Raw genomic sequence first — 22,921 nt, forward strand, 5'->3', positions numbered from 1 at the left:
TCATTAAAAGGTAGGTAGATGGAACTGGTATTTTTCCTGTTTATATGCTGTACCAAAATTGTTTACATCTTCTAAAAGCTTAAGGGGGAGGGAAGCAGGGATAGAGAAAATCTGACAGTAAAATGCATGCCTAAGCTCTTCCAGGTTTCCTGTTTCTCAGTTTACCAAGCCTTTTTTCAAACACATCCCATGTCCCATTGAGTTCTCCTCCTGGAGAAAACACATGTTGCACAACTTCAAAAAAAAATTTCTTTTTCTGTGGATTTTTGCTGGTACTAAACTGTATATTCCATGCTTTTAAAAACCTGACGCTGGAGATAATTTAAATGGTCTTTGCACATCCTTTCCCTTCATGCTTTCAAATGCATATTATAAGCACCTATATTTATATCAAAGTTGAAGTGTGTTGGGTAGGTGTTCTCCCTGCTTTCAGTCACATGTTTCTGTAAACATGTCTTGTCCTGTATGTTCTGCTCACACTTGTGTTCATTTACTGAGCAGAAACCTCCCTGCTGTTGTTAAATAAACAATAAATGTTTTGAGACACAAGCTTTGGCTTGGTTGGATTTTTTTTTTTTACATTACTGTTAAACTAAATTGCTATTACAAAATTTAGGGGAAAAAAAACCCCACCGGACTGAAAAATAATCTTCTGGTTGGAATTTAAGTGTGTGCTACAAATTCCCTTTACAACTGATATTTATTAGAACACCTTTTATTAATCAAGTGGTTGTTAACACTAAAAACTTGATTCCATTGGTAAAAGCAAGCAGCTTCTCACACTGCACATCCGTGTTTTGAATGCATGAGCAGCTCGTGAGTGGAGGGACGATGAGGGGGCCACATCCAGGTGTTCCACCCAGAGCTGAGGGTGGGACTGGTGCACCCGGGAGGCTCTCCTTTGTTCCCCACATTTCTGTGCAGTCCTGTGATCTGTGCATCAGCTTCTGTGGGTCTGACAGGCCCAGTGCTGACAGGTCTCTGCAGACTGTCCCAGGCTCTGCTTTTCTTCTCTTTGTCCTGCAGATTTTCAGGAACCATTTCTTTGTCCACACAGACAGGTACCTGGGGAAGTAGCCAGCCAAATGCACAAAACACAGGGGTTTATGACACCTTTTGGGACCTGCCTACAGTTTTTCTTAGAAGGAATAGAATAAAATCAGAACTAGAAAATGTCTCTCTTGCATTTTACTCCCATCATTTCCACCCCCATCAAACCCAAAGGCTTAGTCAATATTTATGCATTTTCTTTTCCCACTGCTGTGGGACTGCAACAACCCCAGGCAAATAAGATAGACTAAAACCTCAGTCTGGAAGGTGAGCATCAACAACAACAGCAAAGCTGCCAAGGTGGAGCTGGGTGTGGGACCTGGTTTACACCAGCTCTTCTGTCCAGGCAGTCAAACATGAGGAGCACAGGCAAGCACCAAGCTGAGGCTCCATGGCCTGAGGGACTCTGCTGGTGCAGACCTGGCTGCTGGGTGTGACCTTTGGCAGGAGGGATGAGAAGGGAAAGGGAACAGAGCACCTCTGGATGAGAAGGGAAAGGGAACACAGCACCTCTGTTCTGTGGCTTGTGCTGAATCGCACCAGGGACTGGCCCATAGCTGTGATCTGGAGGGAATATGAGGCGGGGAGCACTCCAGCCTGGCCTCAGATTTTAAATCTTCCTAACATTTCATTTTTAGCTGAGTGCTCAATGCCCCTCACTTTTACAGAAAATATATTGCCTGCAGGCTGAGTCTTGCAGGTGTTGCACTCCTAAGGCAAGATGGAATTGCCAGCTTAGCATAAACTGGGATTTTGTTCTGGGTGTAGCCTAGGGGCTCCTTGAAGAGCCTGGCAGATGTGATCCTGGACAGAGGGGAAAACATGAGCTCCAAGTGGCTGATGTGCCCCTCAGCCCAGCTGCTGGAACGCCCAACACATGCTTCCAAAGCTGCTAAGCTTTCACTAAATTCCTTTGCAGGTCACATTTAACATCCAGAGCTTTCTTTCCAGGTTGCAATGGTATTTAAACCTAACCTGAACTCTAAATAAAGCTGGTTTTCTTTCTCTGGAACTTGCATCACGCTGAATCAGAGAATTCAGTTTGTCTCTTCATGCCTTCTGACCTCACATGGGGATTTTTTTGTATCATCCTTCATTAAATAGGAACAAAACAAAGTAGACAAGCAAAAGATTTCCTTGGAGGGAGTTCTCCTGCCCCAGCCTGGATGTGTCCCCCTGCCATCTGCCTCCACCCACGCCTTCCTATCACCTCTCATCCTGAGTTCAGCTGTACTCTAAGCTACAGACAGCTACTTTAATGGGGAAAAAATATTCTTTTCCTTTTCATTCTTTTTTCTGTGATTTTTTTTTCCCCAGGCATGCTTGGCATTGTGTCAGCAGGTAAAAGAAAGACATACTCCCCCTTTGCAGCTTCCCTGAAGTGAACTCAATTGTTCATTGAGTTTTAGACATGCTGTGTAGTGGATATATCTTAAAAGTTTGACTTCCACATACTGTACATTTTTGTTTTGTTTTATTAATAAAGGTGTTGCAGGGTGAGATGTGAGAGCATTTATAAGTTTTTGTTAACGCATTTTTTCAAAATAGAGTTTTTAAACGCCTTAGGCTCTTTTGTTTGTTTGTTTTAGATAATATTTTTCTAGAATAATCAAGCTTTTTTATAAATAAATAGTCACAATGAATATACAGTGTATGGTCTCCTTAACATGACAATTATCACTGGGGTTTTTTCCATATCTTTCTAACATTATACTTGGGTGCAGTTTTTTCTGCTTTGCAAGATTTGGGTTCAGCTGCTGGGCTTTTTTTATTGCACACTCACTCCTCTGTACCACCATTCCCACAGTTCTTTACCAGGATTGCTTATTGTTTTTTTTCCTGGGGTTCATTGTCTCTATCTCCCTGCTTTTGCTTTCATGTTTTGGCTTGCCAAAGCCTGGGATTCTTTGTTGGAAAAGAACTTTGCCACACTTAAAACTTTCCTTTCACTCATTGCATTCTTTATAGCTTCAGAACTCTTTATGGATAGGTAAGCTATCAAAGTTTTGTTCTTGTAAGTAAAGTAATTAATTGGGTTGGGAAGGAAGAGTTTTCCTACTTATCTGTTTTAGGGAGTGAAATGCCAGCAGAACCTGACATGGCGATGCACGCTCCAAAACCACATCAAACATTTCCAGTGTCCTCTGTTCTTGTTTGCTCCTTTCCAATTCTCCAGACTTTTGCATGAAGGGACCCAGGCTACCTATAGGTAGCATTCCACCTCTCCTTGAAATGCCCTTTCTTTTTTTATATCAAAACAAAACAGTTGCAGGGGAGGGGAGATGAGAGGGCGGGGTTGGAGTGAAATAGAGGTAAGACTGCAAAACTTCTCTCTTGGTAGAGCAGGTTGCTGCAGTGCACAAGAATATTAAAGCGTTTGAGGGCTTTAAAAGGGAACTTCTAGTCAAAACGTGCATTTGGATGTTATATGCATAAGGTAATTGAAACTTATTTCCAGGCAGTTCAGTAGCACTGTGCTTCTCCTCTCAAATTGCAGGTGAGTGTTCTCACAGACCAGGTGGAAGCTCAAGGAGAGAAAATCCGGGACTTAGAAATCTGTCTTGAGGGGCATCAGTTGAAGCTGAATGCTACAGAAGAAATGCTCCAACAGGTAAAAATCTGGATTGCAGACGTTCTCCAGAGGTGGGGTGGGCACACATGGTCAGCTTGTCTGCATGTGTGACTGCCTTTGGCAACGGGATAAAACAGGGAAGAAAAAAAAATGCTTTTTTTATTGTTCTCCTCCTGCTTTGCACTTTCCTCCCCCCAAATAAATGTTTCTTTGTTTTCCTGTTGCAGAAGAGTTTTACTGGCTGGTTGCATAATGCTGTACGTGGCAGCATGTAAAATGAAACTATTGTGTCTTATTTGAGCTGTGCTTATTTGGACATGGCTGAGTAACTGGTTAGACAGGTTAAATGTATCTAATACATGTAGGAGTTATAGAATTAAGAGGTTTTATTTAAATGCCTTCTGTTTTCCTATGGCTTTGAAGTTGAACAGGCAGCAAGTTGGAATGAATTACTGTATCAAGTTCTGTTCTATAACCATTTTTGCTTAACTTTGGAGCTTTCTCCTTAGTTTGAGATGAGAAAATCAGTATATAAAGACACTTTTTGTTTATTTGAATCAACAGTTTCAGGCTATGTGATTTATTTTGTGCTCATTGATGTTCTATGCTGAGGGAGCAGAGCAAATGATAAATTAAATACCTTGCAGAACTTGCAGGTCTGTTGATGCCAAAGTTCTTTCCCTGTACAATTTTCTGTTGTTGCAGATGTAAATTATCTATTGTTAATGCAGTACATAGATACCAAAAATAGATTTGAAACTGTAAATAAGCCTCAAAAATCTATGCCAGAAATTTTTGGGATAGATACTGTTCTCTATGAGCTTAGTTTTTCTCCCCACACAAATATTTTGTGTTCTAAATTTACTATTTTATTCCATGTGAGATACACAAGCCTTTTACAAACTGATCATAGCTTTTAATGATGATAAGGATCCTTGTGCTTATGTATGTAAACAGCAGCAGCTTCTATAAGATAAAATTGTATCTTAAACATTTTAAATTATAATTCTCTGAGCTTCTTGAAAAAACCTTCCATCTCACACAGTCCAAAATGCTTCCAGCTGGGCAAGGTTGCATTCTGAGGGGCCAGCTTTAAAAATGCAAACAGTGAGTGCATGAAGTTTTCTAGAACTCAAAGAACAGTGATTATTTAAGTTGTGGAAATCTGTTTTCAGTCTCCGGGAAGGCATTCCCAGCAGAGTGCAGAAGTTCCCTGTTCCAGTCTAAAGCTGGATCATTGTTCTGTGACTTCTGCTAAAACTGCTTGTTCTTTCTGATTTAAAATGTTTTGTCCAGATTGTCTTCTGAGGAAACTGTGAACTTAAAGCCTTATTTGCCAGAGCACTGAGGCATCTGAAATTACAATATAATATGGCAGGAACATTGCCATTGCAGTGAAAATGTTTGCATCTGCTTGTCTGGCCTTAGGCACAAATTGCTTCCAAAGCTGGTCCTAAAGTGATAAACTGCAAAAGGCTGCACCAAAGCTAAAAAAGTCAGAGAATCTCCAGATATGTCTAAGCTAAGCCTTCAATCTAAATTTTGGCATAACTTTGAGGAGCTGTAGTTGTTGATTCTCCCAGTAGACAGTGGGATGTGGGAAACCCAAGTCAGATCTCTCAGCAGTCAGAGAAGTTGTACATTTATTGTCTCAGCAGAGAATCCTTTTTAATATCATTTATTTTGAAGGTGCTCTTCTCCATTTGCTTCTCCATTCCATCTTTTGTTGAAAAGATTATCCTGTGTGGGGGATGAGCTGAGATTTGGGCAGAAGAGAATGACCTGATCGTGTGCTGATCATGACATTCATGTCAGATATGCGGCCAGTGGATGTTTCTGCAGATAATTTATCAAAATAGAGTGAGTGTGTGGTTTCAGGGGTTTCAATAGATGAATCAGTCAGGTTTTGGGGAGATTTGGGTTCAGATTTTCTCAGCCAGCAGCTGCTGCTGGTGTCCTGCTTTTCAGAATGCTTTCTGTTACCCTCTTGAGAGACAGTGTAGTCTAAATTCAGATTTATTTCATAGTTCTGCTTCCTTATTTACAATATATTTGATTTTTCCACTGATTTTTCCTTTGTGAACTTAAGTCAGCTGCTTCCTCTAAGTGGAAAATGGAGCAATAAAGCCCTGTCTTTTTAATTTCAAGAACTGTAAGAAGAGTTGACTCATAATTAATTCTGTGAAAAAAAATGCTTCAATTAAAAAAACTATAAACTTTAAGATAACCTAATGATGGTATCTGGAAGTTCCACAGCAGAAAGGGTATCTAATCCCACCCTGCAAAGTAGTTTTTGCTGAATCTGTGCTAGCAGAGACTTGTCAGGGTGGGGTTGCTGGCAAAAAACCCTTCTGGCTTATGATTTATGCACCGTTGTTTTGAGCCCTGCTACAAAGTGATTGTGGAACCACTTCTGAAACAGCAACTGGAATAAAAGTTATACAAATAACAGAAAGTGGCTGTTCAGCATTTTGGGGTGGGCATCTTGAATGTGCAGTAGCAGCAGCAGAGGAGAAGGGAGGAAGGATTTTCCTTTCATCCTGACCGTGTTGCTTCTGCCACTGATCTGAGCCTGTCATGCTCAGCAAACCTTCTCCTCCATGACTGGGAGAAAACTGACCTGGGGTTTGGAAGGAAGGGGCTGTTTTTGTGGTGGCTGAGTCAAACAGCTCCCAGGAAAGGTTAAGGTGTGGCAGAAGGGCCATGGAGAGATGTGCTTTGACCTCACTGCTCATGGAAGCACAGCCAAGGAAAATCCAGCTGAGCGGCGTTTGAGCAATGAGAGGATCCTGTGTGAGAGATGCAGAGATGCAAGGACACTTTTTCCACCACAGGTTTTAATGAAGAAAAGTGTTTTTCCACCTTGAAGGTGTCTGGGTTTTCTTCCTTCAAGGAAACTAATCGAGCCTTTCAAAACTCATGAAAGTCAATGGCAAAACCTTAATTCAGTCCTGAAGTATAATTCAGGCTTGGGCCAAGAAACAAGGTCATCCTTCACAGTAAATGGTAATAGAAAATGTTCTGGAACATGGCTGGCAGCAGGACACAAGTTTAATTTCATGGAATTACCTTCCAGTGAGGTGTCTGTGCTGCTACTGAATGTGTGAAGGATATGGAAAGGCTGGCCTGTGTGAACAGCTACCTGCCTTTCCCCTTGGCACATTGTAAAGGGGATGTCTAGAAGTAAAATTAAAGAAAAAAAACTTCCTAGAATTATCCTAGGAAAACAATTTATGCTGTGACAGCCCATTGCCAGTATATCAACTGCTTTAAATTGTCAAGTTACAGCCAATTTTAGAGAGCAATGATATGTGTGTGTGTGTGTGTGTCTTGTTCTAAGTTACTTTGTGGCATTACTAAGTACTTTCTTCCAGTCAATTTTAAGAAATATTTTTTTTTTTTTTTTGGAGAAGAGAGAGAGCCTTGGGGGAATCTCCTATCAGCGAGCTGCAGAGTTGGAAACAGAAGTAATTTTTGCTCTATAAAGTTGCCTAAACTGCCCCATAACAGAGAGTACCAGCCATGCCTAATGCAAACACATCAGTGCTGTGGAATCTGCCAGCTGTGTCATGTCCATCTGAAAAGTGAACTTCTGCACACGCAGATTTCACCTCCACGGTGCCTTTGCGTGCATTTGTTGGTAATTGTCAGGAGTAAATCTAGTTTGTTGCCTCTTTGCTATTCCAGAGCTGCATTTTGTTTGTATAACAGACAGCAATTTCCATTGGAGCTCTCTGGCATAAGGACAGGAGTTTGCTTAACCAAGGACAGTTCTGGTCTGGGTGGCAGAGTCTTTCCTGTACCTGACCTGAACCAAATCCCAAACCCTAGATGTGGTCTGACCATGTCCTTTTGCCCTCCAAATAATTCCTGACACAATCTAGGGGACTCTTGTTGGACAGTTTTGTTGTGTGAACACGATTGTGTCTTCAATCAAGTGAATTCTTTTGAAAAGCACAAAGGATTTGGTTTTAGGATTCTTTGTGCCTTATAAAAAAATGCACATAAACCCTGAAATCCTTGGGTGTAAACAGGAGTGGATCTCTGTTCTTGTGTCAGTTTATGGCCCACTTTTGTCTGGGTCCAAGGGCCAGAGGAAGGTATGCCAGACAGTGGAGAACCTTTTTAAAAACTGGATTAAAAGTATGCAGGGAGGAGCTGTGTCAGAGTAGGAACTTGAATCCAGCACTGTTCAGTGTGTACCTGCTCTGGTTTTGCAGCTGTCTCATGCTCAGGGCAGCCAGAATCCTGCCTTGGTTGCAGGGTATAAATCTGGTGTGTATCTGTTTGCTCCTCAGGAACTTTGCTGGCTGGCAAAGACCATTCCTTCAACTTTCAGTTGCCTGAGTTATCTGATCTTAGATGAATTTCAGCACTTGTTTATAGCATGCAGGAGCTTCTTGCCAGCAGCTGGCTTAGTGTTTCAGATTTTGAAGTGTGCTCTGTGCTGCTCTAGTTGAGCTCTGAGGTTTTCAGAGCGTGCTCTCAAGCTGTGCAGCTTTATCTGTCCAGGTGAGCACTCCACTTTGCTCCTTTGGAGTTAACATGGGCAGGATCCAAGGGAGATCACATCCAAGGGCTGGTCAAGTTGGCAGGGCTATGGGAAGCTCTGTCCTTTCCCTGCCTTAACCATATAATGGGCAAATGATGAATTGGAGGGCTGTAATTCCCTGCCTGCTGCTGCCTTGCACCATTTCATGGTGATTGCACACGTACATCGCTCTCAGCTGTGCTTCCAGCTACGCAAATATCTTATTTCTGCCACAGCTGACACACAGCTCTTGAGAAGTGCAGCCCTCACTAGGGGGGCTTCTGGCTGCATTTTGCTTCTCAGGTAGGTAGCTTGGTCGGTCTGTCTGTCTGTCTCTCTCTCTCAAGGTTTTTAATAAGGGTGAAAAGTAAGGATTTTTTCAAATGTTGTATTTTGTACAGTGGGCAAGTGCAAAATGGGATCTTTGGGTTTTTTTTCCCCCCTCCTCACTTGACTAAAATCTTACTTATGGTTTCTCAATCAGTGTGTGGCATGATTGTTTCCTCTGTTTTGTGGAGAGCTAAATATCCTGGAATTTTCTGTACTTGCAGCTGAGAGCCTAAAAAATTATAGTGTCCTCTTTTCAAGCTATTTTTGTCATGTTATATTTTATAAACTGTTTTATAAGAATTGTGGATTTCCAAGACAACTAAATGTGAGAATGGGATATACAGTATGGGCTACAGCTTCATCAGGAATATTGGAAAAGTTGATTAAGAACTTCAGAAATATACAGTGTGAGTTTTAAAAAGTGTGTTGTGTTTGGAAATAGTTTGCTACTCTTTGATCTGTCTGGTACACATATATCACCACTTCTGCATGCCTCCTCAATTTTTAAAGTTAAAAGTTGAGTTTAGAGAAAGATCTTAAAGAAGGAAAATTACACTTACATAGTGCAATGTATAGTACATTTTAACTGAACACAAATATCTTGTTTCTAAAGAAGACTCCCCAGGATATATTCTATGTCTGTTCTATTTTTCAGCTAAGATCCTCCTAAAGCTGCTACAGCCTAAATTACCATTTTGCCTGTCTTATATTACTTTTTCTTTTTGCTTTCAAACCAATAACATAAATTTGTATTTTCTTTTCTTACAATTGCATATTTATTCTGGCTGAATCCAAGTTGCATCATGCCGCTGAAATACACTATAATTTCTCTGTAACAAAATGGTTCACATTCTTAATGAGCTGTTCACTGTGAGCATCTGCTTGAAGATGAAAATAATTGCTTCCAGATGTTCCCGTTCCCATTTACTTTAAACGGCACTTGCTTTCAAAGCACAAGTTAGGTCCTCTGGATGCAAGAGCAGTTGTCAGCTGTTTTAAATCAGTGGAGCTCCATTGAAAACAAACTAGGGGTAGTTAGCTGCTTTGCCTATTTTAAGTCATGAGATTTATGCCAGTTTACTCCAGCTGAGAATCTGATTCCCCAGCTTCAGAGCAAATTGTAAAATTGTGTCTGAGCTGATTAAAAGCAAAGCGAACCCAAGCAGCTGCCTTAGTGCTGGCTTGGAGCAGGTAGTGCCTCCACGTTCACCCAGAGCTCCTGAACTTGGGGTGGGAGGAGCGAGTGTGGATTGCTCTCCACTGCATAACTAAGGGTAATTTAGGGGTCTGTAGGAAAAATAAGAAGTAATGCCAGATGGTGCACTCAAAGGATAGATCTTTTGTTTTAAATCCCTAGAGGGATGCTGCGGCTCCTTGCCTTATTAAGAAATATTCCTCCCATATCATGGAACACCATGTCAGTGTCCAAAAAATTTCTAAATGTTGTTTTAGCTCAAGAGTGGGTAGAGTCTGTCCATGGGGCCAGAGTTGCCTCATCCTGCTCTTCTTTCTGATGTTCAGTGGCTTTATTTCATATCAAAGCCCCCATTTTTAACTCTGCCTTAACCTGCAGCAGTCTGCTGTCTTAGCAGCTGTGCAGAGCCTGTTCCAGTCTGGACTGAGATGTGCCTCTGAAACTCCTGCAAATTCATGCTTTTGTGGAAGACAGAGGAGTTATTTGTAATTATAATTGTAATTTGTAATCACCTGTGTAGAAAGCAGCTCCTCCTGGGATTTCATTAAGTGACTGCCTCTTAGAGTTTTTCAATTTAAAAAAGTCCGTGCAATATCTTTTCCTGATTAGGGCTTGAGTTATTTCATTTGGAGAAGACAAAAAAAGAAAAAAACCAAAATCACGAGGCTGCATTTCTGTTTATTTTCCCATCCATCCACAAATATCATTGCCAATGTCAGCAGGAATGGGCATGGCATTGGGAATAGTGGGTGGCTTAGATAATTGGTGTTGCAATACAGATGCAAGCTTAGTAGTATTTTTAATTTGTGCAATATTCCCCACCAGACTAAAATAACTTACATGTAGAGCAGATTTTGAAATGAACTTTGACTCTGTAATCTTTGGAATAACCTCTGTGGCTTCTCCAAGCCATGGTCTACAATGCACTATGCAGCTTAGGGCAGAGGAAGAGATGAGAAAAGGCTGCTGGATGTGGTGATTTCTGATCCCTCAATAACATCAGCATAGATCCAGATTAACTGTGGCAACTTCAGTTCAATCACTGCCATGTAACTCAAAGCACAGTCTGCTGTGATTCCTCAGTGTGATTCATGTGATCAACACACTAATGGGGTTTATGAATTATCATAAAATCTTTTAACCATTTGGAAGCCTACATTCTTTTGTTAAAAATCAATTTGGCGCTTGGAAAATGAAGTATGTATTTTTCAATAAGGCTTAAACTCCTGATGGGACTTTTTTTTATTTTTGAAAGCAGAGGTGACAGAGGCATTTGATGTATGTAATACACTCTGTTAAATTTTGGGTGGTTTCTTGCCTTGGCTTTCCTGAGAAATGAAACATTCAGTGAAGGTGTGAACGTTGACCGTTCTCCAAACACACCGATATGACTCCATCCAAAGCATGTGCACTCTGCAATCTGCAAAACAAACTTGGGGCACACGAGCAAAAGCCACGAGCAGTTCTTTCTCCTTTACAGTGTTTCTTGGTTTGGACACTGCCTTTTAGACTCCAGCTGGGACATTTCTTTCACTGCAGTTCCCTCCACACTGCCCAGCCCTCAAAAGCCATCAGGTGCTACATGGTGTGAGTTGCTATTTATTGGTGTAGAGGTGTTGCTTGCCTCTGCTACTCACTTTGGGTTAAGGTGCTCATTCTGCAATACATCCTCTATTGGATAACACGTGACAAGAAGGTCTACAGGGTAATCCTGAAGCATAACTTTGGCTGATGAGTGTTTTAGGAAGACGCCAGCTCTTTTGTAATGTGCCATTATGGAGGTTTGGGTTTGTTCAGCCTCAGTATTGTTTTTGATCTCATGTCTAGCCCAGGGATTAACTTAGCCACACATTTGCTTGAAATAAGGAGTGGGACACGGTGGTTTGGTGATTAACACAGGATATTTAGATGAAAAATAACTGCAGCACTTGAGAAACACACTGAGGTTCAAACTGAGGGTTTAATATGGGCCTGCCAATAAAACACATGGCAGTCTGTCAGTGCTCACATAAATAACTGGGGAAATCTTTCTGCTGTGCTTTCAGGAGCTGCTAAGTCGCACATCACTCGAGACTCAGAAATTAGATCTGATGGCTGAAGTTTCAGACCTGAAGATTAAGCTGGTTGGTATGGAAAAGGAGCAGAGTGAATATGAAGAGAAACAGAACAAAGCTGAGGTGAGTTTCTTTCATTAGTTGTTTGAATTTTTTTCTATGTCTGTGGTGTGTTGTCACACACCTGAGCTTTTGGGCTGAAATCAGCAGGGATTGGGATTTCCCATGCCTGTAGCACAGCCTGTACCACTGACCCCATGAATTCAGGATTATGCGTTTTTGGGATGCGGTTTCTTTTCCTCTCTCTCATTGTACTTCAGAGGTTGCTGTTTGGCTTTCATCAAGGCAGAGTTCCTTCCAGAAGCATTTATTGCAGTGGGTGTTCACTTAACCCTTTCCTTTCCCTGGGAGCTGCACCAACGTGGCTGTGCCAGGCCTTCCAGAGCTCTTCTATCATTTTTGTGGCAGGAAAGACTGTCAGCTCAGTAGTGCCAGAGGTGCCACAAGTGCTGAGATCGGGGATTTTAATGTATTTGTGGCATTTGGTATGGCATTTGCCTCAAATGTGTCTTTTCCCTTGTGGCTACATAATAAATAGCACAAAAAATATCATGGGCTGGAGTCAATTTCAGCCCTTACTCCCTTTCAGATGTGGAGAGCTCTGGACATCAAAGGAGCTTTGGGTTTTGCTGTATTGGTTAAGAAAGAGAGCATGAAACAGGGAATTCATCTGAGCAACATCCATATCATGGTGGTGAGCAGCAGGTGGGAGCTGGGAAAGAAAGCAATCGTGGAAGGGAGAAATTCACACAAATGTGTTGCTCTACTCAGTGGTCCTGTAAGGGGACCAGCTAGAGGAGAGGACTGCCTAGAAAGGAAGGATTGCTGAGTCTGAGATTTATACATTGCTGACTGGGAGGAAAAGTGAAAAAAAAATCCACCCAAAGTTTGTTCCATATTGATTTAGGAGGATTTGAAATCCAGGCAGCATTAGGAACTGTTTGCTCTCCACAGCTCTGCTAGTGGAATAGGTGATAACTTGATAACTATGCATCAGTACTTTGCCTGCAGTGACGTAGCTCATTTGGGGTGTGTTTGCTTTCAACTTACTTATTCTCTGAAGTTTTCTTTAGAGATTCAAAGATAACATAAAGAGAGCAATTTCTGGCAGAGCTTGCAAGCCAGAGAGGCACCAGCTGCTGTTTTTACCACCTGTGGCCCTTCTGGTGCTCTTTCAGACATAATTGCCGGTGCCTTGTGTACAGAGAGGGCCTGAGCACTCTCAAGCTACCTGAAAATCTGAGCAGGTCTGAGCAGCACCTGATGGCTACAGATGGCAGCCTCCCAGTGCCTCCCATGAATGTGGAATACAGGGCTGAGGATGCCTAAATTATTGCAGGGCCAGCCTGGCTCTTGGAAAGCAGCAAAGATCTTGGGTGCATTTTTATGGTCAGGATTTTGGAGTGCCTGGGAGGTCTGGTCCTGTGAGCTGTGCAATTCTGCTGGTGCTGCTGCAGGGAGGTGTGTGCCCCCCTGGGTGGGAAAGTTGAGCTTTAGCAGCCTGGATGCCTTGGTGGTGGCAGTGCAAAGTGATAGGACACGTTCCTGCTGAGATGGAAAAAAGGATTCTAATCTGATGGAAAAGTTGAGAATCCTTGTGTTGAGTGTGGGCTGAATTATTTACTACCCCAAAGTGTGATTAGGTTTCTGGCGTGTTGAAAGTTGCAAACCTTTGTGTGTGCAAAGTAAGGAAAGGTGTGGGAAACAAACAGCATTTTTGATTTGCTTGTTGAGTTATTTGTGTATTTATTTCAGATTCTCCTGAATAAGCATTAATCCCATTTCTCACAAGTTGCTTTCAATCAAATTAGATGCTTAGTTGAATTCTAATGCTTTAACCCTATTTCTGCTCCTTTTCCTGTAAATTATACTAATTTTTCAATGCAGACACGATTTCAAACATCAGAATGAAATTTAATAATGTGGAAATTTATTACATTATTAGATTACAGCTGCTTAAATTTGGTAATGTTTTGAGTGTTTTCCTGAACTCTTTGCCTCCACTGCCCAACTACATCTTTCTCATGAAGAGACCACTCTGAGAAAACCAGTCTACCTGTAGTTTGCTCTTGGTTTTGGCATCCAGTAGTTAAACCATTTTAAATAGCTTGTTCAGATACTTCATGGCTGACCCTGCTATTTCTAAATATAATAATGGGGCTTTAAAAGTTTTAAATTAAATGTGGCATTGCAGAATCATTCAGCTGAACCATGTTTTCTCTCTCTTCTAATTTTGTGTTGGCTTATTTCACAGCAGCTGTTTCCAGTCAGCTAGAATTTATCTATAGAATTGTTTTTCTGGTTGGGCTGGGAGGAAAGAAAGCAAGTTAAGACATCCTTCTAAAAGTGTGTGAGTTTTAACGTGTAAGATTGCTTTCACTTTATCTTGCACAGCTGTCATTTAGGTTTGGTTTTAGTGAGCAGCAAAGAGTTCACCAAGCATCTCTAGCCTCCTCTCACAGGTATTGATTTCACACTGAATGCCACTTGTCTCTGGCCCTTCAAAAGTACATTCTAAATATAAAGTGCCATTTATTTATATATATTACAGATGGGCCAGGAGAATAGCTGCTTGTACATGGACTGTCTCACTCCTGGCTTTGTCACTTTCATTCCTTTTCTGGGGAATAAAGTCCTACTTTTGACATAGTAATGCTATGAAGGTTTCTGGACTCTCACCTGAAGGAGTTATGTGGCTTTTCTCTTACCTGAGAAGCCTCAGAAATTTTGAAAATGTGTTTTTATAATATAGCAAGGTCTGAGGAAGGAGCATTGTCGTAAGATTTATGGCTGCCCAGATGTCTGCTCTACCTGAACGTGGACAAAAGAGACTTTCTGTCTGTCCAGCTTCTTCCTTTTGTAGCAGGGGATAAGTGTGTGGGTTTGGCTGTAAGCTGCTGGCAAGTATTTTGTGGCTCTTGCAGCTTCTGAATTAAATATCTAGTGCAAAGCTACTTGCAATTCCAAAGAAACCTGAGTCAGTGAGGCACTGACTCCCTCTGGGGAGTCTGGTGTGCTGTCTCATCTGAATCAAGGTGTTGTAGTTAGCGTTGATGAATGTTCATGCTGGGAAAGAACCTCAGAAAGGCCTGTTCTACCTTGAAACTGGAAACAATGGCAAAGTCACAGCTGGAGTTCCCCTGGGATAAGGGTTTCCATTGTAAATCAAAGGCGACTCCGACGAAGGGGAGAGAATGATGAGGAGGATTCTATGGATATTAGAAGGTTAATTAATATGCATTTGATCTAAACTGAATCTGTTAAGCATTCCCTCTGCACACAACTGCTCACTCTGTGCTGAATCTTGTGACTCTCAGCTGACACACACACACAGAGTTGGCCCTGAGGAAACAAAACATCCTCACTTTGGATAAACAATCTCTATATTGCGTTCTACTTTGGCACAACACAGGCACAGTGAGTTATAAGAATTGCGTTTTCTCTTTCTCTGAGGTTCAGAGAATGTGAATCTCAGAAATCCTTGGGAAGAATTGTGCCTTGCTTTTCTCTGTGCAGAGAAATGTGGCAACAGGTTTCTGCCATTTCTGTACTGTCAGGTTGGCTCTGTGGGGTCTGTGGATGCTTCCCCTTCCCCTTTTTTAATGCTAAGGCAAAAGAGAGCATTGCAAGGCAGCAGCAGAAGTGTTTCTGGATGCCCCCATGGCACCACAGGCAGAGCAGCTGGCAGCTTGTGCCCAGAAATCCGTGCATCCTGCTGGAGCTGCCCCTCTCCATCCAGAGCCTGGTGTGGGCTGACAGAGCTCTTGCCAAAGAGGGGCACAGACCAAGCCTTGGTGCCAAAACAAAGCAAGGGGTTTGGATGTGTGTGTCCTGCCAGTCCCCATCCCCAGCTGGTGCTGCTCTGGGAGGTACCTGATTGTGGAGAGGATGGTAAAAAAACCAAACTTAATCCTTATTTTTGTCCATTAAAAGTTTGCTGGGTGAAAGAGGATGAGCATCAGACATATCAGACATTGTGATCCTGATTGAGCATAATGTGTATAAAGTAAAATGTATGTAATGGCTTTTCTGAATTTCATCTTAAACAGTGAGCTAGGAAATGCTCAAATGTGTGGAACTCTTTTGTATGAGTTAGGTGAATCTTTGTGGATGTTTAAAGTTGACTGTGGATGCTGTTACTGCCCTGTCCTTGCTGTTCCCTAGCTCAGAGACTCCTGATCTTACTACAGAGTTGAGATTACAGGAGGATTGTTGGCAACTCTAAAGAATAAAAGAATAAAAATATTATTTGCCACGTCATCTGTTGTTCTGTCCAGTGAAATCTTTTTCTCTCCTTTGGAAGATGGATTAAGCTCCTCAAATTTGTTCCACCTGAGAAGATTGAGAAACCACAAAACTTATGTTACTGGTGTCCATGAAAGCTAAGAGAAAGGCACTTCAGACTCGTGATACCTGAAAAAATACTCAGTGCTATTTGCTACAGAGCTGGGGAATTTAGGTGAAATATCATGTAGATTTTCATACTTGACTTTGGTTTGCTTTCTAAGCTGGATTTGTGTGTGTGTATCACTGATACACACAAATCCAAGAAGCTGACCAGCAAACTGGTGCACTTTCAAATAATTACTTTTTCTTCTGTGTTATTTTCCTGAATTCTCCTGCATCTGTTGCCTAACTCCTCCTCCACCTCCAGATCCTGCCCAGATACAGAGAGAGGCAATGGGGTTATTTTTCTGCCTCATGCTAGACCTGGAAACAGAATGACTTTGCTGGTGAATTCTGTGTATAAATTATGAAAGAGCAGGCTATGGCCCCAGCTGAGCGCTTTGCAGTTTCTTCCTACTGGATGATTTGGAAGGGTAAATGAGTGCAATCAAGTCCCCTTTCAGCGAAAGTGTACCTCTGAGCCAGCACATTATAATATGTTCCAAATGATCCCTCACATGACTGTGAAACTTTCCAAAAAAAGTTTCTGATCTTAACTTCAGAGTCAGAATCATGAATTAGTCTGGAATGTAGATTCTGTTCCGTGTAAACTGTGGCTTTGTGCAATATTCCAGGTTTATATTCATTTACGTCTACTTTATCAGAAAGGAAACACATAATCTGTCTTTTTTAAGTTTGCCTTTGATGTGCTTCACATAGTTCTTTGTGCTGCAACTGTAGAAACGTATTCTTTGCATTATTTTTTTTTCCTCACCTGTATTTTTTTTTCTTTTTTTTCTCCCTTTCCTCCCGTGTTTTCAGTCAGTAGTGAACCTGATCAGTGACCTACAGGAGCAGATGTGTAGACTGCAGCTGGAAATTAATAGTAGGATCCAAGAAAGAAAGTCTCAAGATAGGAAAGCAGACTTGACCCCTAATGCTCCTCAATGTGGTGCAAGATCAGTAGAGCCCCTGGGCCAGAAGAATTGCTCTCGGTGTGAAGTACGAGAAGCTTCCCTTGGCAGAAGCCTCTGTATTGCCTCTTCTCCCTCTTGCAGAAACTAAATTCCACTAACCAGAGCTGCCTTGGGAATGTTTTGGCACTAATCTTTGTGGCTTTCATTAGCAAAGAGTGAGAGTGCCATAAAAAATGACCAGAAAAAAAAATCTCACCCCAGACTCTCCGCCCCAATTACTGGGACAAATCTGGTCACCATTGATGGCTGTCTGCTAAAGCACAGAAATCTGTAAAACCCCTTTCAGATTTTTCACAGTTTCCATTTCACTTGTAAGTCTGCAGTGCTGGTGTGCTGTGGGGTTTTTTGGATTTAGGGGTTGAGATTTGTCTGATTTTGTGCAGCATGCTGGCATGGTTTGTAGTTTGCTGCTTTTCCTCATGATGCTGCCACCCCAGCTGTGCTTGATGGTGTGGCCTAACCAGTCATGTGAACACAGATTATTGATTCCTGGATATCTTAAAAGCTTAACACAGGTATCAAATAATCTCAGCTAAGATTCTCTGACATGTACCCTTTCTTTTTCTAATTAAAAGAGCCATAATAAAGATCATCTGCTGGTACTTTTAAAATAGCAAATCCATCACGGTTTTGTTTATTCCCTGCCATTAGCAGGTACCAGAATTTACATAACAGATCCTGCTTGTATTTGATGAAAAATGTGTCACATGGCAAAACAAAAGGTACTCTGCATAAATGGCTTCATATCACTGAAGGTGGAATGATGCTAGTATGCCTAGAAAAAAAACATTTTAATACTTGATTTCAAATCAGGTTGTTGCCACATTTCTTTGGTTAAAATGTGCATGCCCAGAACTCATAAGTAATCTTCTTGTATTGTGAGCGAGTTTTTCAGTAATTTCTCTCATAGGCTTATATTATAAAAATAACTATTCTGTGTGTTACACATATTTTGAAAATAGTGCTGTTGCTTCTGGGCTTGTTTTTGTGCAGAGCTGCTTAATGGACTATTGGAACTACAGGCTTTAGGTTGGAGAAATAATCTGAGAGTCAAATCTAGAAGTCATTCCAAATAAATCTTAATGTAATCCAAGACATTAGTGTGGTGCTTAATGTATGTACTGCACAGGAGTACAAAATTGGGTTACTCCTCCAAACTCTTCCTTTCCTCGGTTCATTTTAAGACATTTTGTCTTGTCAGAGCTCCATCAAGGTTTTAATAATATTGTCCTTTAGTGAGTAAGATACGGTTCTATCAAGGACTGGGAGAAGGGACATGTAAAGGACAGCTTCTTAGAGCAGGTCACAGTTTTTAGTGTGGCAGTTCAGTGTTGAATACTGTGTGGTTCATGCATGATCTGTAACTCAGGGCTGGGAAAAATTAGTATCTGCCAGAAAAACCTTGCCTTTAATTTCCTTCTTCCTCTGCAGGGTTTGTTACAGGAACTCAGACACCTCAAAATTAAAGTGGAAGAACTGGAAAATGAAAGAAATCAGTATGAGTGGAAATTGAAAGCAACTAAAGTAAGCACAATCCCTGGCATTTTCTAATGATAGGCATCTATCAGTTGGGAGGGGATATGCTCCATTTCTCATCAATATCTATTATTCTGACACTTCCCTTTTGCAGGGTAGCTATGAAGTTTTCTTTAACCATCTTTGGAATAAATATCTTGGTTTGAGGGTGGTGTAGCTTTCTTTGTGCCTTTTGCTCCCTCCATGCAGTTTTCAGTCTGGTACTTCTTGCAATTCTTATTTTAGGAAACCACAGAAGGCATTTTGACTTGCAAAGAGCTGCTCAGAGTAAAGGCCTCTTTGAAGGCTTCCTGGCCTTGGTTTGTGTAATGGTGGCAAGCTGCTGTGGGATATACTTTCCTGAAGAGGCATGCAAAGTTTGTTGGGTGTTTGCTTACTATGGAATTTGTTTTCACAGACATTAAGCCCAAAATACACCATTAGATCATCTGCTTTGCCTTTGTGTATATCACACTGCACGGCTGCCTTACACTTTTGTTGACCTTAAGTCCTGCAAAGCTGTTGGATCATAATCTGGAGAAACTTGACATGTCAAACATTTAATCATTTTCCCCAGCAATTAATTTTTCTGGTGGACCATTCTCACTGTTATTTCTAGTTTGAATTTTTAGCCCTTTTCCACTGGATTAAAAAGCACCATACAATTTTTCCTTCTTGTGCTGTAATCACATCTCCTTTCATTTGTGTAATAATCCCTGTTGATATGAATGGCTGACTCTTGACTTGTGGTTGAATCTTGGAGAAACATTTCAAATTATTAGACTGAATTTTCTATTTAATGCTTGATAGCTTGATCCAGACATGACAAACAGCTATTATTTCTATTAGCATTTCTTTCTTTTGAGAATTCTTGGATGAGTAACAGAATGTTGCTGTCATGTCTTTTTTCTCATTAAGATAATAGTTCTTCAATCCATGAAAATGTTTTCTCTGACGTGGTGGAGATCAACAGCCTTTGGGAAAATATTTTCTGAAGCAGTGTGCAGCCAGCTGCCAAGACAGAAATTATGGAAAAAGTAGGAGCAGAAGGAAAATAGGAAAGAAGAATCACAAGACCCACTGAGGGAGAGAAGGTGCAGGACTGGAAAGGAAGAAAAGTACAAGGAAGCAGAAAAATAATCAGAGATTACAGGAATTAGATATTAAGGGAGAAGAGAGCCTTTGAAAGAACTCTGAGGTTGGGTAAACCAGGAGAGGCAAATCCAGATCTGGCATTAAGAGGTCTGCAGGCTTTTGTCTTCCTGTTGTTCCAGCTTCTTAGACCAGAGATTGGAATAAATCCATGGCTGGATATAAAAAGCACATTAGTCAGTGGGAAGTGTAGGAGCCCTTCAGAGATGCAGCAAGGCAGATTCTTCTATTCCACATGGAATTTTAGGCAGAGCAGTGATGTTATCCTGCAATCCAACTGCTTGCTTCCTGGTGAAAATAAGTTGATGTGTTAATTAATCTGTGTTTCTCCCTGTTTGGATAATGCCCTTTGGTGGTTTGCATCTCTCCTGCTTTATTTTATTCTGAGAAACTGGTCACATTCATGGGGTTTTTTGTTCTTTTTCTTTGATTTTTTCTTCCCTTTTTACCCACACCCCTTTTTTTTTCTTTTCTCCTTCAACTGCAAGGAGGCTTTGTGTGCTTTTACAGGGGAAATGTAGAAAGTTCACACACAATGATTTTGAGACCTCTGAAGAAAACCTTATCAAACTGCTGACTTACTAAAATATGCTGCTAGCAGTTTTTTTTCATCAATACAAAAACCAGATTAGAATCACAGCATTTCAAGCTGAACAATCACAGAATTCTTCTCCCTCTGTCTTGTTGAGCTTTTTCATGTGGGATTTTCTATCCAAATTGGGTGGCAGCCCCAAATCTCCAGTAAATGTAAATGAATATGGTATTCTGTTGCATGTGTGTGGTAGTTTTCCAGGCCATGCTTTCCTTCTACGCTATTTGCTGTTTTGAGGAAAACCAGTTTTGTTATCTTGCAGAGAAGATTCAGTATTTATAGATTCTCAGTTATACTGATAAGTAAATAGGATTAAAAATAAAAATAAGTAATAAAATAAATAATAAATAAATAAAATAAAAAGCGCCAGCATCTGTTTAAAAATCCTTTGATCTCTTTTAGAGGTCTTCATGCAAAGTTTGAGTTCCTTGTAATAGTCATTATTATTATTATTATTATGTGACCAACATTGTAGCATTGAGAGCTTTCCAGAGTTTCCTTACCTACATAAATCCTTGGGAATGTTTGTCTGCCTTCTCCAAGAACTAATTGCTTGGGGGAAAATGAGCTTCTGTAATAGCAATAGCAGCATAAATATGTATAGTTGTGCTAGTGTTTGTGAAATATCCTGAGCTGGTAACTGGCCTCAATCACAGCCTCACTCAGACATCTCCTCGTTCCTGGGAAAGACTCACAGACAAGGGGTGGGGAAGATATTCTGACTTTGCTGTGCTCTTTTTCAGGCTGAGATAGCCCAGCTCCAGGAGCAGCTGGCTCTCAAAGATGCAGAGATAGAACGTTTGCAAAGTCAGCTCTCCAGGACCTCCTCATACACTGAAGTGGCAGAAAGAGGTAAGAAGAGGGGAAACAAAATTAAAAAGTCAGAACCCTACTTTAAGTTTGCTTTGGTAGCAGCTTGGACACTGGATTGCAAAGAGATACAAAGAAATGCAAGAATTGAGTTAAAATTTATTATGGGAGGAAAAGCCATGTCAATTCATTCTGTGTTCTGGTAGAGTAGAGGCCTTTCAATGTGTGAAATTCCATTCCAGTCTAGAGGCAGCACAAATTGAAATCAGTATCCTCAAGGACCCTGAAACTTTTTCTGTTGGTATTTTATTTGTAGTTGTAAAGACTCAAAGTAGTTCAATGGGAATTTATTTTTCAGGTATACCTTGAAAATTTCTTTGAAAGATCTTTGCAGTTTCTGGTTTACAAGGGAAAAAAACGGATCAAAGTAGTAGCTAAGCCTAATGTTGTTTCAATGTCCAAACATCCTAAAAGAGTTATTGCTTCCTTTCTTCATGGCTGTGTCTCATTCAGGCTCCCTGTCCCATGAAAGTCTGCACCTTCAGTGTCCCTGCCAGCCTGGGCTGGTTTAGGGCTCTGTGATATTGCAGGTTTCTGTTTGTCTCTGTTGACACAGGTCAATGGCAAACAAACCCGTTTGTTTAGCCTTTGGTCTCAACCAGTGGTGCCACAGCTCTCTGAAATATTCACTCCCTGGGGCTCCTGCCAGCTGCTGGGCCAGGAGAATATGGAATTAGGGACCTTTTTCCTCTGCAGCACCAGCACTCAGCCATGCAGGAGTGTTCGTGTGCTGTTTAGCACAGGGCATCAGCTTTGCTGCTCTAACAGCTTCTGTGGCTGTTAATTGAGGCTCCCCAAGGCTGCCCTGGCTGGGATGTGAATTTCCATGTGCTGTGCTTCCCCCTTCCCAGGGCTCCCCAAGAACCTCCTCTGGTTCATTCCAACAGAGTGACTTAACATCTCCTGGTGGTGATCTCACCCAGCTGCAGAGCTTGTGCATGTAGAGAGCTGCATGTCTAACCAGAAAATTAGTTTGTCTAACAGCAGTGCTTGGTAGAGGAGCCCTTCTACTAATATAAATATGTATTTTCTGCGAGATTCCCAAATAATTTAGGGTATTTCAAAAGAAAGATAGTGGTATGACAGTAAATCTAGAGCTCAGCAGCGTTCAGGTTCTAGCAGTGTGGTGAAACTGTCCTTGATTCCAGTGGCAGAAGAATCAAAGCCTCTACAAAATCCGTGGGCTACATTCAAGGAAAGCACTTGGACTGTATTTGAATGGAAACAGTAACAATCCTGCTGAGAACAAACAAACAAAAATTACTGATTTGATCAGAATTTTAGGTGGTCTTCTCAAATGAATTTGAAATGTACTTGTAGTATGCTAGAATGCATATCCTAATTAAATTGCAGAATTGATCTAATGTGTGCTTTTTCTACATACTTTACTTGACTCTCACCACTTCCCATCGTAGAGGAAGTTTATAGGAGAAGGCTAAAAGAAAAACGTAAGCCTTGCAATTCCCTTTTGGCTTTATCTCACTGTTCCTTTCACACCAATGTTAACTCAGATGCCTCCTGCAGCAATAATTCCATGTTTGTTTAGATTTGGCTGTCTAATTGTAACACACACGAGACACTGCTTTCACTGCCTGCAGCAAGCAGACAGCTCCTTTCCCTGCTCAGTGAGATTTCAC

At 41.2% G+C, this 22,921-nt stretch overlaps 1 protein-coding gene across 16 annotated transcripts in view; it reads left to right on the forward strand.

Moving 5' to 3' along the window:
* The window catches only part of PPFIBP2 (PPFIA binding protein 2), a 92,961-nt gene that overhangs the window by 51,382 nt on the left and 18,658 nt on the right, over window positions 1-22,921 (forward strand). For 10 of the 16 annotated variants that reach the window (XM_030948833.1, XM_030948831.1, XM_030948832.1 and 7 more), the window contains 6 exons: window positions 3,548-3,661; window positions 11,724-11,855; window positions 17,001-17,180; window positions 18,587-18,679; window positions 21,158-21,266; window positions 22,700-22,732. In XM_030948833.1, the coding sequence (XP_030804693.1) occupies window positions 3,548-3,661; window positions 11,724-11,855; window positions 17,001-17,180; window positions 18,587-18,679; window positions 21,158-21,266; window positions 22,700-22,732 (661 nt within the window). Of the gene's footprint in view, window positions 1-3,391; window positions 3,488-3,547; window positions 3,662-11,723; window positions 11,856-17,000; window positions 17,181-18,586; window positions 18,680-21,157; window positions 21,267-22,699; window positions 22,733-22,921 lie in introns of those variants that run through there. The other 6 variants (XM_030948834.1, XM_030948841.1, XM_030948845.1 and 3 more) reach the window with 5 other exon arrangements.

This window comes from Camarhynchus parvulus, chromosome 5 (assembly GCF_901933205.1).
Source record: "Camarhynchus parvulus chromosome 5, STF_HiC, whole genome shotgun sequence".
Taxonomy (NCBI): Eukaryota; Metazoa; Chordata; class Aves; order Passeriformes; family Thraupidae; genus Camarhynchus; species Camarhynchus parvulus.